This window comes from Cebidichthys violaceus, unplaced genomic scaffold, assembly GCF_023349555.1.
Source record: "Cebidichthys violaceus isolate CVI_PGR_0920_01 unplaced genomic scaffold, fCebVio1.0.p SCAF_17, whole genome shotgun sequence".
Classification (NCBI taxonomy): Eukaryota; Metazoa; Chordata; class Actinopteri; order Perciformes; family Stichaeidae; genus Cebidichthys; species Cebidichthys violaceus.
The window spans coordinates 14,134,686-14,148,509 of NW_027176340.1; the positions used below are offsets into that span (position 1 = coordinate 14,134,686).

The window sequence follows — 13,824 nt, forward strand, 5'->3', positions numbered from 1 at the left end:
AGTCAATAGTTCAACTATCAACTTGCTACAATGCAGCATTTTAGGATTTGCATACACAGACTGCAAGTATCATGTCATATAGGCTGATAGATGCATTAGAGGACACATTTTTCAGTATATATGTAATCACCTGATGCTCTTAGTCAAAAGTCAAGCACTGTCTTTTTTAATTTGAGCAGTATATGCACCCATGGGATTAAGTCTAACACACTTCTCTCTGTCTATCTGTTTATTTCTATTTAGACACACTGTATCCCGGCTGGAGACCTTGGATTGTAAGAGTGTTTCCGTGACACCTACTTTTTCCACCCTGAGAGAGAAACACCAGGTGTTTCGATATCTCCCCCGAGTGGGAAGTGTGGCCTCAGTGACCTGGGTTTGTATGGCCTAACTTTTCCAGAAGCAGAAGGAATAGTTTTTTTTACAAATCATCCTAACCACAGACTCCAACAAGAGACGACCGTTTGGCACTGTCCAGGGATGGTGGACAACTCCCCAGTTAGCGAGGGGACTTTTCTACCTTACAGTGGCTCCTCGCAGGTCTACCGGCTGTCTGACATGGTGACAGACCTGATCTCCTACCAGGTGATGCCGTCACCGTTTTCGGAGGACGACCGGAGCGAGTCATCCAGCCCTCGTTCCTGTTCCAGCCCCGACTCCCAGGTACTTAGCTCCAGCTATGGCAGCAACTCTAGTGCTGAGAGCCAGGACAGCATCCTGGATCACCTGCTGTCCCAGGCCTCTTTAGGGGGTGCCAACAGTGTGCTGGCAGGGTCTGTTGCACCTGTACCATTATCCACTTTCTTCTTGGACTCACGGAGAGATGAGCCATCCAGACGCCAGCCTGTGAAGGAGGAACATTTTGACTTCCTATCCTGGGCCAATGCTGAGACAGAGGAACAACTTGGAGGGTGCTTCCAGCCCACACTGGAAGAGATCGAAGAATTCCTGGAGGAAAATATGGAGGTGGTAACGATGAAGCAGGAAATCCGAGAGGGTTGTGTGGGATTGGGAGTGGGACTGGAGGAGGCTTCTGGTCTCGGAGTGGGCTTGGAGTGGTGCAGAGAAGCCTCCCCTGAGCCTAAGCCAGAGCCAGAGGCCAAGTATTCAGACCAAACTGTCCCTACTGCCAGCACTGCTGGCCTGGCCACTGCTGCCTCCAGTGAGACCAAAACTACATCAGTTAACCCCACACATGAATCCAGCACAGGGGCCATGAAAGCGTCAGCCAACAAACCTTCATCAGCAGATAGTGGAACAAATGGTAGCGGGATGCAGGTTGTCCAACTGATTCAGCCCATTCAGATCAAGCAGGAGCCCACGGTAGCGCCTATTACCCCTGTGGCCCAGAACCCACCGCCTTCCCCAGCCTCAGACATCAAAATTGCACAGCTACTGGTCAACATCCAAGGTCAGACCTTTGCACTGGTGCCCCACATCCTGCCCTCCACCAGCCTTAACGTCTCCTCCAAATTTGTACGCATTGCTCCCGTCCCCATTGCGGCCAAGCCACTCGGGCTCGGGGACAGCTCAGCCTGTCAGGGCTCAGGGATTCTTGTTGGAGGTCAAAAGTTCCAGAAGAACCCGGTGGCGGATCTTATCAAAATGCACAAATGCACTTTCCCTGGCTGCACCAAGATGTACACCAAAAGCAGCCACCTGAAGGCCCACCTGAGGAGGCATACGGGGGAAAAGCCTTTTGCATGCAACTGGCAGGGCTGTGGATGGAGGTGGGTACTAGTGTTGACTGACTGAATTAATGTATTTCTTGTTACATTTGAACATACAAGCCACTGGGTGAACGTCAAACATTCACATCACTAGACAGAATGGTCTCTGCCCCTTTAAAATGGCCATATGGCCACCCTACTGCTTTTTATGTTTATCTTATCTTACCAGATTAGACTCATATCTATGACTGGTTAAATAAAGTCTGTTTAAAAGGTTTGTTTATTCGCAGGACTGGGCAATAACATTGTGCGCCTGCATGATTTAAAAGGGCTTAACTCCCATTTGTTCGTGTGGCCTTTTTGGAAGCAGCAGTAATTATATGTCAGTGGGATGTCTATGTGTTGTGCATGGTGTCATGTTGCAGATTTTAACTGGCACTTGAACTGACCTGTCTCTGTGAGGGTCATCTAATAGCACTGATGAGGGGACTTATCACACACACCCCCACACACACACCCTACCAAAGCTCCAAGCAACTAAAAATGAGAGAACAACATGAATGTCATTATTCGTAAGAGGGTTCATTACTAGGGGTGTAACGATACACGTGTTCGTATTAAACCGTTCGGTACGCGGCTCACGGTTCGGTACGTATTACAAACCGAACAATACGTTTGAATAATATTAAATTGCTTTTGAAAAAAAAAATATAGCTGAAATTGGTGGAGCCACTGCGCCCAAACATGGCAACCCACCTGACATAACGTGCTATCCTTCCCTGATTTGCCACGCTCCTATCACGTGACCGGATGTTCACAAACAATAACAGTCTTGATTACCGATCGACTGGAGAACTGATTACAGGCATTGTTGACCTTGTTGTCTTTACTAGCAGCTGTTGTTCAGTTAAAGTCTGCATTATTACGGAGGAAGCAAGTGTTATTGGAACAATTAACGTTAGTGAGCGGTGTGTCCAGCTGAGGTATCAGACCTACGGAGCGGACGTCTGAAGTAACGGTTAGCGGCTTTAGAGAGGACGGACACAAAACGGAGGACTTTCCTTTGCTTATTAATGTTTATTTTGTTCTGTACAACAAGTTAACACACATAAACTATAAAGGAACAAAACATGAATTGCTCTCCAGTACAACAGAGACTTCAGCAGAGCTATGAGTGAGAACAGACAACAACAAAACAGAGGAAACGAGTGAGACGAGTGTTGACCACATTTGTGGATCATAATCTAGTAAACCTTTTTGTGTAAGTGTTGATTTTAAAGTAAATATGAGGTGAGTGAGAAAGAGATAGAGCAAGACCTGCAGCACTGTAACTAAGACTAAAACTTCTAAAACTTTCCAGGAAACGTGTCTGTTTGAGTTTATAGAGGAATATTTTAGAGAAGATCTTAAGTATCAAACACGACCTTTCATTATTAAAGACTACTTGAGAGTCTCACCAGCGAGGATTTGGCATTTCTGCTTTTTTGCTGTACTGAAAACGTACCGAAACGTACCGAACCGTGGCCCCACTGTATCGTATTGAACCGAACCGAGAATTTTGTGAACCGTTACACCCCTATTCATTACCATGGAAGCCACATGCTGCACAGACAGTATGCTCACAGTTATTCAAGGATCTGTAATAGAAAAGCCAAGCAATGTTTTATTTTCTCCGAGCCCTGGAGCTGAATAGATCTTAATGGCTGTCATGCAGCCTCCTAAGTGTTAATTGGAATGATGTGATGCGGTGGCAATAGCAACGGTTGCAAAATCACACTTCTTGTCAGGCAGCGAGAGATCTGTGCAAGAATAGCTGGGGTGTCTTTTTTTTTTTGTGGATGCAAACTAAATCTGGGACGGAGCATGTGGGCTGCAGTCACATGAGCACAACATGGGCACCTCCTGTTGAGGCTTGACAGCTGTGCGGTTGCTGGGGCAGTGCGAGTGTGTGTGTGTATTTGTGTACGCTAAGTATGAAGCAGCCAGATCTAATTTGGAACCTGCTGTGTGTAATGGAGAAAGGCAGAGAGAGAACTTGGATGTCTTCATCAGTAAGGCAATTTCTCTGCTCATTAAAGTAAGGGCCTTTTTATATCATCAGTCTCAAAGTGTGTGCGTGTTTATGCATGTGTGTGTGTGTGTGTTTGTGTGTGTGTGTGTGTGTGTGTGTGAGATACGAATGTGACTTGAGCCCAGAGTTGAGCTGGCTGTTTTCCTGAGGACATCAGGTCAGCCAGTGAGACTCCCCTCCGCTGGTGCTGCTGTTGCAAAGACAACCATTTCACTTTCATATTCTTCAGAGCCTTGCAAATACCAACTACGGGTGGGAGGTGTGGTCGGGTCCAACAAACATAAGACTTTCACCTATGAGACCACACTTTATGACCTGCGTCAAACGACAAGTAATCATTGAGTTAATGCTTCCATTCCGTTATTCCATTAAGGTGTTCAGTTTAGTTTTTCCGTTAAGTTGTTCTGTTAGGTTGTTCCGTTAAATTGTTCCATTAAGTGGTCCAGTAACATTACGTTACGTTGTTACGTTGCGTCGTTACGTTGCGTTGTTATTGCGTCGTTACATTGCGTTGTTCCAATGTTACATTGCGCTATTACGTTGTTCCAATGTTACATTGCACTATTACGTTGCACTGTCACGTTGCTACATTGTTACGTTGTGTCATTACATTGTATTGTTACGTTGTTACATTGTGTAGTTAGGTTAGGATTCTAACACAAACCATGATGTTTTTTCTAATCTTAACCAAGTAGTTTTGCTGCCTAAGCCTAACCACGTGTCATTGCTGCATTCTGCAAGCGTGATACAAGGCTGATATGAAACTGATTTATGAAACCGATTTTTGGTTCAGAAACGTATCCCGTAATTTGCAGGCGACTGGGTTGGAATGGGAAGTTATTTTCGATATCTGGGAAATTCCAAAGTAAAACGTTTACGTAGAAGTCTCCCTCATTGAATCATCAGCACAACAGATAGGAAAGTGTGTTAGAAGTCATACCGTTTAAAAGTCAGACGTGTGCACTGGTTATAGGGGACTGAAGCTAAAGATGAAATTTAGTTTGAATCAGTTCAATTTCACATCCTGGGTGAATCCACAGCAACAGCAGCTGAGGCTCATGGTTGTTGTTGCATTGAGTCATTTGTTATAAACTAATGCATAGAACAGTAAAAGAAAACGGTGAAATGGGAGTTGCCTGAAGGGAAAATACTTCCAGAATCAGCAGCTTATTATTTCATCGCACTTTATTTTAATTTTATGCAGTTAAATTAAATGAGTGTTGAGTTAGCCTGTATATAAACCATTACTTAATGAATAAGGAGAAATATGAAACCTGGCACCAGACCATTAGACGACCACTGCTCTACACACACACACACACACACACACACACACACACACACACACACACTTGAAACTAAGACCTGCCACTCAGTGACAAGTGGTGTGTGTGTTTTTCATGTGCTTTGCATGTGTGCATTGGCCTATCCATATGGAATGCTTACATTTACCTGCGTGAACACATTAGTCAAAACCAACCACGCCAGCGTACCGTTATGTAATTTGGCCTCTAGCTGCCACAGCTTGCAGAGATTAGTCATGGAGGAGCTTCCTGTTTTAAACATCCACTCATTGATAAACCCCCAGTTTGCATTCATGTACTGAGTGATCAATAACATCCCTTAAAAGCTTTGTGATGGGCAATTTGACTGTAGTACCAAGCTGGCAACCCGCCACCACTCATGTACTGTAGTTGTAATGCTCTGCGCGTCTTAACAAATGAGGGGAGTCACAGAAATTTGTGCAGTAGTAATCCAGGCTGTGTGTTCCCACTAACAAAGGGCTCTTGTCTATGCACAAAGGGCAGGATGTAGTTTGGATGAAAGTGTGTGTGAGAACCTGTGTGTGTGTGTGTGTGTGTGTGTGTGTGTGTGTGTGTGTGTAACCCACTGTATGTGATGGGATAAATGAGGGGGCCTACCAAAGGAGAAAAAAAAAAAAGTTGAGAATGTTGTGAAAGAAGCAAGCAAATGGACGAGGAGTGGAAAGTAACTGAGATTTGTTTTAAAGAAAAGACAGGAGAAAAGGCGCTGGTGGTGATGGTGGCATATAGGGGGGAGTTGAGAGAGGGGAGAAAAAAGGCCTGTTTCAGTTTTGCACACAATCACTTGAAGGGAGCAGCAGTGAGGAAGTGGAGCGAACAAAGACAAAGTGTTGAATAGTTACCATGACTGTGGGCTAGGAACGTCCAGGCTGCCGCGTTGCATGAAAGGGAAGAGAGGGATCGGTCAAGGTTCCCTCACATGGACTGAGAGAGACTGGGAGGGACAGGGAGGGACAGGGAGGGAACGACTGGATGGAAAGCTGAAGTGAGCACGGTATTGTAAATGTACAGTGTCTCTTCCAGGTAGACCAATTTAACTAAAATGTCTAATTTCACATTCTTAGTATAATGTTTTGCTGGCTGTCTTAGTATTGTGAGAACATAGACACGAGAACCATCCTCATGTCCCCAGTGCTAACCCTGTTACAGTATATGCTTAGGAATTTAGCATGACAAATTTACTTTGGAATATGCACCATTTGTGCAGTATAAACTAATATAATTAAGGTCTAAGTCATAGATATAAAAAGTGTAAGTGTAAGTGGCGCTGTGGGCTGGGGCACCGAGGCGATTAAACAGTTTTGCACGGTTGGTTATCCGGCCTTGAGCACAGCAGATACCAGAGGTGTGAACTAGAGTCACATGATGATTTGGACTCAAGTCAGACTCCAGTAACAAATTTGAAGACTTGCCTGTCTTGACTTGGGTCTTGGGTGCAAGGACATGGGACTTACCTGGGACTTGTGAAACAATGACTTGGTCCCACCTCTGGCGCATAGAGTCACATCTCTTTTAAACCTGTTAAACCCGACGGACCCAAATTCGGGTCCGCTGTAGCATTTACCGTCGAAAAAAGTCCATTTATGCATGTATTTATGAATATGATTTTATTTTATTTAAAAAAAAAATTAAAATCTGCTTAAAACAAACAATCTAAGACATTTTTACAAACTCCAAACACCATTCTACACAACTATTGTACGCAAATAAAAGATTTATCACAAAATCACGTATTTCTAGCCATAACTCGCTCTTCTCCGAGTTAGCATAACAAAGCTAACGGTTAGCATAGACAACCGAGATAGCAAAAAGCACGAGCATTCGACACAGATTCCAGAACTACCATCAGAACGTCTCTCCGGTAAACCCTCACAAGGCTGTGAGCAAACAAACACCAGAAACACAATGCGTAATATCCTTCAAAATCATCCAAAGCTCCTTACCTTTTCGTTGTTCTGCTGTAAATCTCCGCTTAATTCCATCAACAATATTTCTACGTATTTCCGGTGCGTCTCTGAAATGTCCCCGTGCAGAAACAAGGGTCCATCTAACAAAGGCACCGTGGGGGGAAGGGTTTGATTTCGGGGAACTTTTGTGCACGTTTCAGGTGACGCGCCACAGTTTTACTCCTTACTGGCTAACGCTTCTGTCAATCAAAATCACGAGGGGTTTGTTAGATTCTGTGGACTCAGACGCTTCTAAGGAGGGTCCATTGACTGAAATCGACCAGCCATAGGCTGAGCTAGGAGACCTGGACTGGAAGCCAGATGAGAAAATCCCATGGATGACAGACATAAACAGGCTCAGAGAGGATCCAGGCTCTCTAAATGATGCTAAACTGCTGCATATGATAGATTGAACACTATTAGTCATAAAAGAAGTGAAATATATAATTATATACTTTATAAAATTACAATGGAACAGCTGGAACTAAATGACATTTTGGTTGACCTCGGCTGAAATTTCTGCACTCAAACCTCTCTAGCTCTTGAATGCTTCACTTTATCAAAAAACAAATTGTGCAGAGAGACCCTCAACCCATTGGGCTATGATCTGGGAGAGGTTTGAGCTTACAACTACAACATTAAAAAAAATATATCTTATCAAAATTGGATTAATTTATAATCGGAGACAAAGAATTTCAATTTGTGCTGTGTTCCATCTTAATGTTCTCTTAACCAGTAACATATATACTGATATTTACAAATCTCAACAAATCTCACAAGTGTCAGCTTTCTAAAATATCAAAACTATTAAAATACACCTTATATTTAGACGAAAAACACTCTCTTTACTATGGGTATAAAATAATCGAGGAGAGGCCTACAAATAGGCTTAGGGCTTAATAGGTTGGGAATCATTTAGTGATCAGCAACTTATTCACTCTTCTTTCAAGAAGTGATTTTAAAGCTGGGGTTTGTAATCTTCCTCAAAAAACAATTTTCTTATATATGTTGAAATTCTCATAACATTCTAACAACAAATCAATACATCAAATGCTCTGACAAAAAATGCAGGCCCATTCACTCATGGTGCGTAACCGGAGTCTTCCACAAGCTGCTAGCTTGACAGCTATGAGTACTAACAATAGCCTTATTCAGTGTTTGCATTAATTGTTATATGTTTACGTTCATAAAGATCATTTTGGGGGAGTGACTTGGGAGGGAGGCCTGAAGGGACGAGCTTTCAGTGTTGCTGATTTGGCGACCTTCTTGCTAGATTTAGCAACTTTTGAAGCTAGTGCTGCTAGCTACTTTCATTGGAAAAGAGTTAGCGACACTGGGCTGGGTTTTTTGGTTGGCAGTATTTAAGAACTAGCGTACTCTTGCTGGTTTCTCAACATAACTAACAGTAGCTTTAAAACTCCATATGATAACTACAAAGTAGTGGCATCCAGAGGAAGATGCTCAGATTCACAAATACAGTTTGTATATATATATATATATATATATATATATATATATATATATATATATATATATATATATATATATATATATATATATTAAGTTTGACACCAAACAGAGTTTGTGCTGCAATGTGCAAAATTATCAGTTTTAAGTTATCAGATTTTAAAAAGGCCTTTCTGAGAGGTCTTAGTTTTATCATAACTTACAGCAACAATCAGTCGTCTTTCGATTTTAAATAATGGCCTACAATGATTCAGCATATCAACGTTAGCATGGAGCCATTTACTGAGCAATTCTAAATTCATGTAGATGTTATAACTGTGGGGTTCATATGTTTGCTTCATAGAGAGCCCAGGCAGTGCTGCTCAACTCTTTCAGGCTGACTGTTGGAGGAATAAAGCTGGGGACTCCCTGGGGGATTAATGTGCCCACACACTAAGAGAGAGACTTAATGGATGCAGTGCTCCCCTCTCTTTCATGGATAGACTGCTTCTCATTCCTGCCTGCCTCTACAGATGTGCCAACCCAATCCAACATTGTTTTCTATTATAATCACTCTGCAGTGTAGCCTTCCTGGAAGTTGTTTTTTTTAAATCTGTTATTTAACCGTTTAACCAAACGCACCTTTAGCTGTCATGAAATTAAATTAAATCCCATTAAAAGAAAGAAAGCTGCTTCAAATTGCTTCAAAGTGGGACAAAAAACATAATGAATTCTTTATGTTTCTCTGATACTTTGTCATTTCGCATAGCAACAGATGCAAACCAGATGTTGAAACTAGACTGGGATGCAGAGCCTGGCGGGGAACAGCCAGTTTCAGAGAACTAGGTTGCTGGGAAGAAGCCCCCGTAGCTGCCGTCGCCTCATATGCTGGTCCTACTGAGTTACAGGCAAATGAGTTGTAGCATCAACATGTGGATCATTCGTGCTCGTGACAGATAATTGCTCTGTGGGGCTCTGGGTTGTGTACATGTTGTGAAAAACAAAGAGTTGCTAGAACTAAATAGAAAACAACAGCGCGAGGGCGGCAGGGAAAGATCAAGGTTTTCGTCTCTGATTGCATTCACGTGCTAGAGGCACTTGCTCAAGTTTGGCACTGTTGAATATCCCCAGAACACAAAAGGATGTTTGCTCTAAGGGTAAATGTCTTTTGTCAGATCCATTGGCATTGTTTGTTCAGAGGAGCCAAGAAGAATAGTTTGCTTAATGAACAGATTCTGGATGTGTTATGCAACTGGTTTTTAGTGTGATCATCTTCGCCTGAGCGCACACGCCTGAGACGAACCGCTAAAGTAGGGCTTCGCTTATTTCTGTAAATCACAAGCAAGTCTTGGCTGAAAGTGATGGATCAAGTGCCAAGTCCTAAACTTTGTGTTTCATGTTTGAAAGGTCCCATTCTGTAGAAAGTGAGATGTCCATGTCTTTCTTTTTATTATAAAGCAGCTGTAGGTTCTTTATATACAATGAAAGTGATGTCTCAACTATACAGGGAGCAGTTTGGGGTTCAGTATCGGGTTCAGGATCTTTGAAATGTGGACTGGTGGACAATTTGCTCTACCTGAGCTGTGGCTTTTAACATTTGCAAACAAAAGTTGAAAATAACTCAAATTCAAAGATTGATATAATATATAATATAATATAATAATTCTTGGTCACAACCCAAATTGATGTAAAGCAGCTATTTCACCAGTGAAGACTCACCACTCTGTTTGTGTTTTTGAACTACAAAAACACACAATCCACATGTGATATTGGGATAATGTCACAGAGTGATGATTATTTTACCTCACCAATGATCTGTGGCTGAGTTCAGACTGCAGCTTTCTGAGAGCACATTTACCCGACAACCAGACAAGTTTCATTTTCAAATGTCAAATTCATCTCCTTGCCATGAATATTGATGAGGTATAACTTACTTACGTTCTTGTGATCTTTGTCATTTAATCTGGCGAAAGAGCCAAATTAGAGGTCTAGTGTGATTAGGTGAATGTTTTAAATGTCCGATTTTGGTGATGTGCTGGTTTACCTCTTGCTTGGGCGACGTGATTGGCTGGTGTCAAATTAACTTAAAGTATATCCGTTGTTAGGAGAAACGTTAAAAGCATTTTAATGACATACATTTTAATCTTTGTGTTTGGGAAAGATATAAAGTTAAAAGTCAAAGCTTTATAGTCCAAGTGAAGTCACAACATTCTTTTGCTGAAGTGAAAGTCATAATGCATGTCGGTATTGATTGACGACGTAATGTGACGCGAGTCCACACCTCTGACTTTCTCCGATTGATTCAAACGTTGCTTCCTCTTCTTCTCTCAGGTTTTCCCGGTCAGACGAGCTGTCTCGACACCGACGCTCCCACTCAGGTGTCAAGCCCTACCAGTGTCCGGTTTGTGAGAAGAGGTTCGCCCGCAGCGACCACCTGTCAAAACACATCAAAGTCCACCGTTTCCCACGGAACAGCCGGACAGTTCGCACAGCAAACTGATGCTGGGATCGCGGAGAATGCTGGGAATGCTGGGAATGCTGGGATCACTCTCATACGGACATAGGCCGCCGGAGCACGGTGCAAGTGTGAACACAATTTTTTTTTAGCGCAAATGTTTGCGCCATTATCAAGTCAGTTTGATTATGTGAGTGGAAGCATGCCTCGCTTTTTGTTTCAGCAGTCTGCGATTGTCCTAATTTATTGTTACCAGTTACCATCCTGTCTGTGATCAGCTGAAGGTTGTCGTTGCTGTTGATGCTTTGGTATGTTGTACTCCTTATGTTTGTTCGGTCCTTATTGTCTGCCTCCGCAGAAGATAAGATAAGATTATTTTCATCCCATCTGGATTATGTGATATCTTTGGTAACAGTCCACGCGACCTGGATTAAAAAAAACTGCCTTTTATCTTCCTTAAAGCTGCCAACGTCTCAGACGTTCCTCATCTTATGCAATGTTTAGGAAGTCAGAGGAAGTTCATTGGGATCCTCATCAGCTGTGAAATCTCGCCATAACCTGTCGGGTGGAAACATCTTATCTCAATATTTTGTCATTTTTCTTTCCATACATCAATTATCTATTGGTCTCCTGTTACATATTTCTGTGGGTTTTACAAATAACCAATGAAAAGTGTTAAAAAGGGCTTGTGCATACATTTCGTAACTCAATCTGATCCTCAAACTGCCGGCAAAAACCTCATAGCTCCTCCCAGCCTCGTGCTCGAATAAAGTGTTGCTCACAGCAGAGCCGAAAGAAAACAGCAATGATGCGATTTCTTCTGAGGCAGTGTTCCTCATAGTTTCACGATGAATGGAAAATATTTAATATCAACCCGGCGGGTTAAAGACGGCCACTCGGTGCTGGAGAATCGTTGGCGCTCGCCGGGCACATTCCACTTGGAAAGCCCCCAGATGATGTTCATGAGCTTCACAGCACTATTCACCCCCGACTTCGCTGCTCAGTTATAACTATGCAGCGCACCTGTTTATCAGATACTCTGATATTGACGTTGAGATTTTAGATCGAAATGTTTGCTAAGTGTAGCTAGCTACCAATGTGACCTCGGCGCCTGAGCGGTCGTTCTAATCAGTGACGGATAAAACACGTATTTCCACATTCGCTGGTCGATAAACCTAGCTGCTGCACATGCAAGTATCTGACCACACATAAAGACACAATACTAACTTTGGCAGCGTAGCGTGCAATTATTTTGAAAACAGGAGTTTTTTTTCATTTGCTGAAAACTAATGGGTTTGAACATACGCGGTTTCCGCCCGACAACAATTTTACAACAACTTTGTAAACCTGCTGTGACACGAGGAACAGAAATCCAGACGTGAAATGCAACTAAAAGGGTTCAGCGCACGGTGATTGTTGAATCGGCCTTGTGATCAGTGTTAAATGATCTTCGTTTCGTTGTTTTATGAAGTCATGTGTGTCTACTTGCTGGTCTTCTATTTGTGTTGCTTCTTTGGCCTTACTGTACCACGGAATCCTTACTGGAGAGCCAAACCATATGGGGAACCAGGCTTTTCAGTGATCCATATTTTAATGGGGTGTTGAAGTGACTGTTCGTAATATGGCTCGCGACAGTCGCTGCACAGTCGCTCCACGGAGCTGAATGTCTCAGTCTGCTATTATCATTTCGACTTGACACAAAATCTGCCTCAAAATCTGCTTTATTTGTTACTGAGACACCCTGACAGCCTTTGACCTCAGCCAGCCGTTACATTGAGGTGACATCGATGGACACGCTATGGTGCTGAACTCCCTGGATGATGTGGTCCTGGGAAATGAAGTCACATCATCCCTCCTGAAGCCACGACACACTTTGTAATTGCTCTGGAACAGTGTTTGCTACGTGTACCCCGCTGTGAATATGTAGGGGTTGTGACAATGCCGTCCACGTGTAATTCATGCATGTAAAGCAACAACAAGCGGGGGGGGGGGGGGGGGGGGGGGGGGGTACGCAACGTTGCGCATCATTCCTTTCATTCAATTTTTGAATTTTTAATGCTTGTGTGAACACAGGTGTTTTATCGCATCCTATGAATGTATGTAAATATGCAGGAGTGTACATTGTGGCATCCAGGAAACACACAGAGAGACGACTCTGATACCATATCTTAAAACAAATCAGTGGCTGTGAAGATTTCTAGCGTGAACCCTAAATGTGTACATAACTTAACGTTTCAGTACATATGAATATATTATATATATTTTCTTTGTTCTATCCAAGGTGCATTTACAAATAAAACTGAAAAGAAACAAACGTGTCAATGTTGTCTTTAGTAAAGTACATTGACATTGAGTTGCATAGTTTTTTTGCAAACGGAGGTTCTGAGGGTGAACCCTTCATCCATCCACACCCGTTTCATCCTTGAGAAAGTTTATCAGCCTCTATTTGTTCCAGAGGCGAAACAAGAAAGCCCAGTTTATAATTACAACACAATACAACCAAGAGCAAGTCAGGTTATAGATCAAAGTAAACAAATCCACACAGAAATCATAGGAAAAAAAGATGGTCCTCATAACGCCTGAGAATCATCACGCGTTTAAGTATTTTCTAATAACGTTCTAAAAGCTGTTTCCTCTAAATAAGTTTTGGTGGTCAAAACTTTTAAAATGTGTATTATTTCTTTAATGTATTTCTTGGTCAGAAAGACCAAGAATGACAATTTAAAAACCCACTTTGTGTAACATTAGATTATAAAATATATACTGTTCCTCAGGTCCTTGTGTTCGATGAAAGAGATACAGAAGACATTTTTGTCCTGAATAGTAGCCACATCCCTGCATGTCACATGGAAGTTTAATTTATGCATATTAGTTTATGCTTTGCTTCTTGACATTGTATGTAATGTGCTGA

General features: G+C 42.4%; 1 protein-coding gene across 1 annotated transcript; it reads left to right on the plus strand.

The window, feature by feature from the left end:
* Window positions 1–289: 289 nt before the first annotated feature.
* On the plus strand, window positions 290–12,891 carry LOC137874053 (Krueppel-like factor 15). Its single transcript, XM_068712677.1, has 2 exons — window positions 290–1,730; window positions 10,790–12,891. Exons 1-2 carry the CDS (start codon window positions 481–483, stop codon window positions 10,956–10,958), a joined length of 1,419 nt encoding a protein of 472 aa, XP_068568778.1. The 5' UTR covers window positions 290–480; the 3' UTR covers window positions 10,959–12,891.
* The last annotated feature ends 933 nt before the right edge of the window (window positions 12,892–13,824 follow it).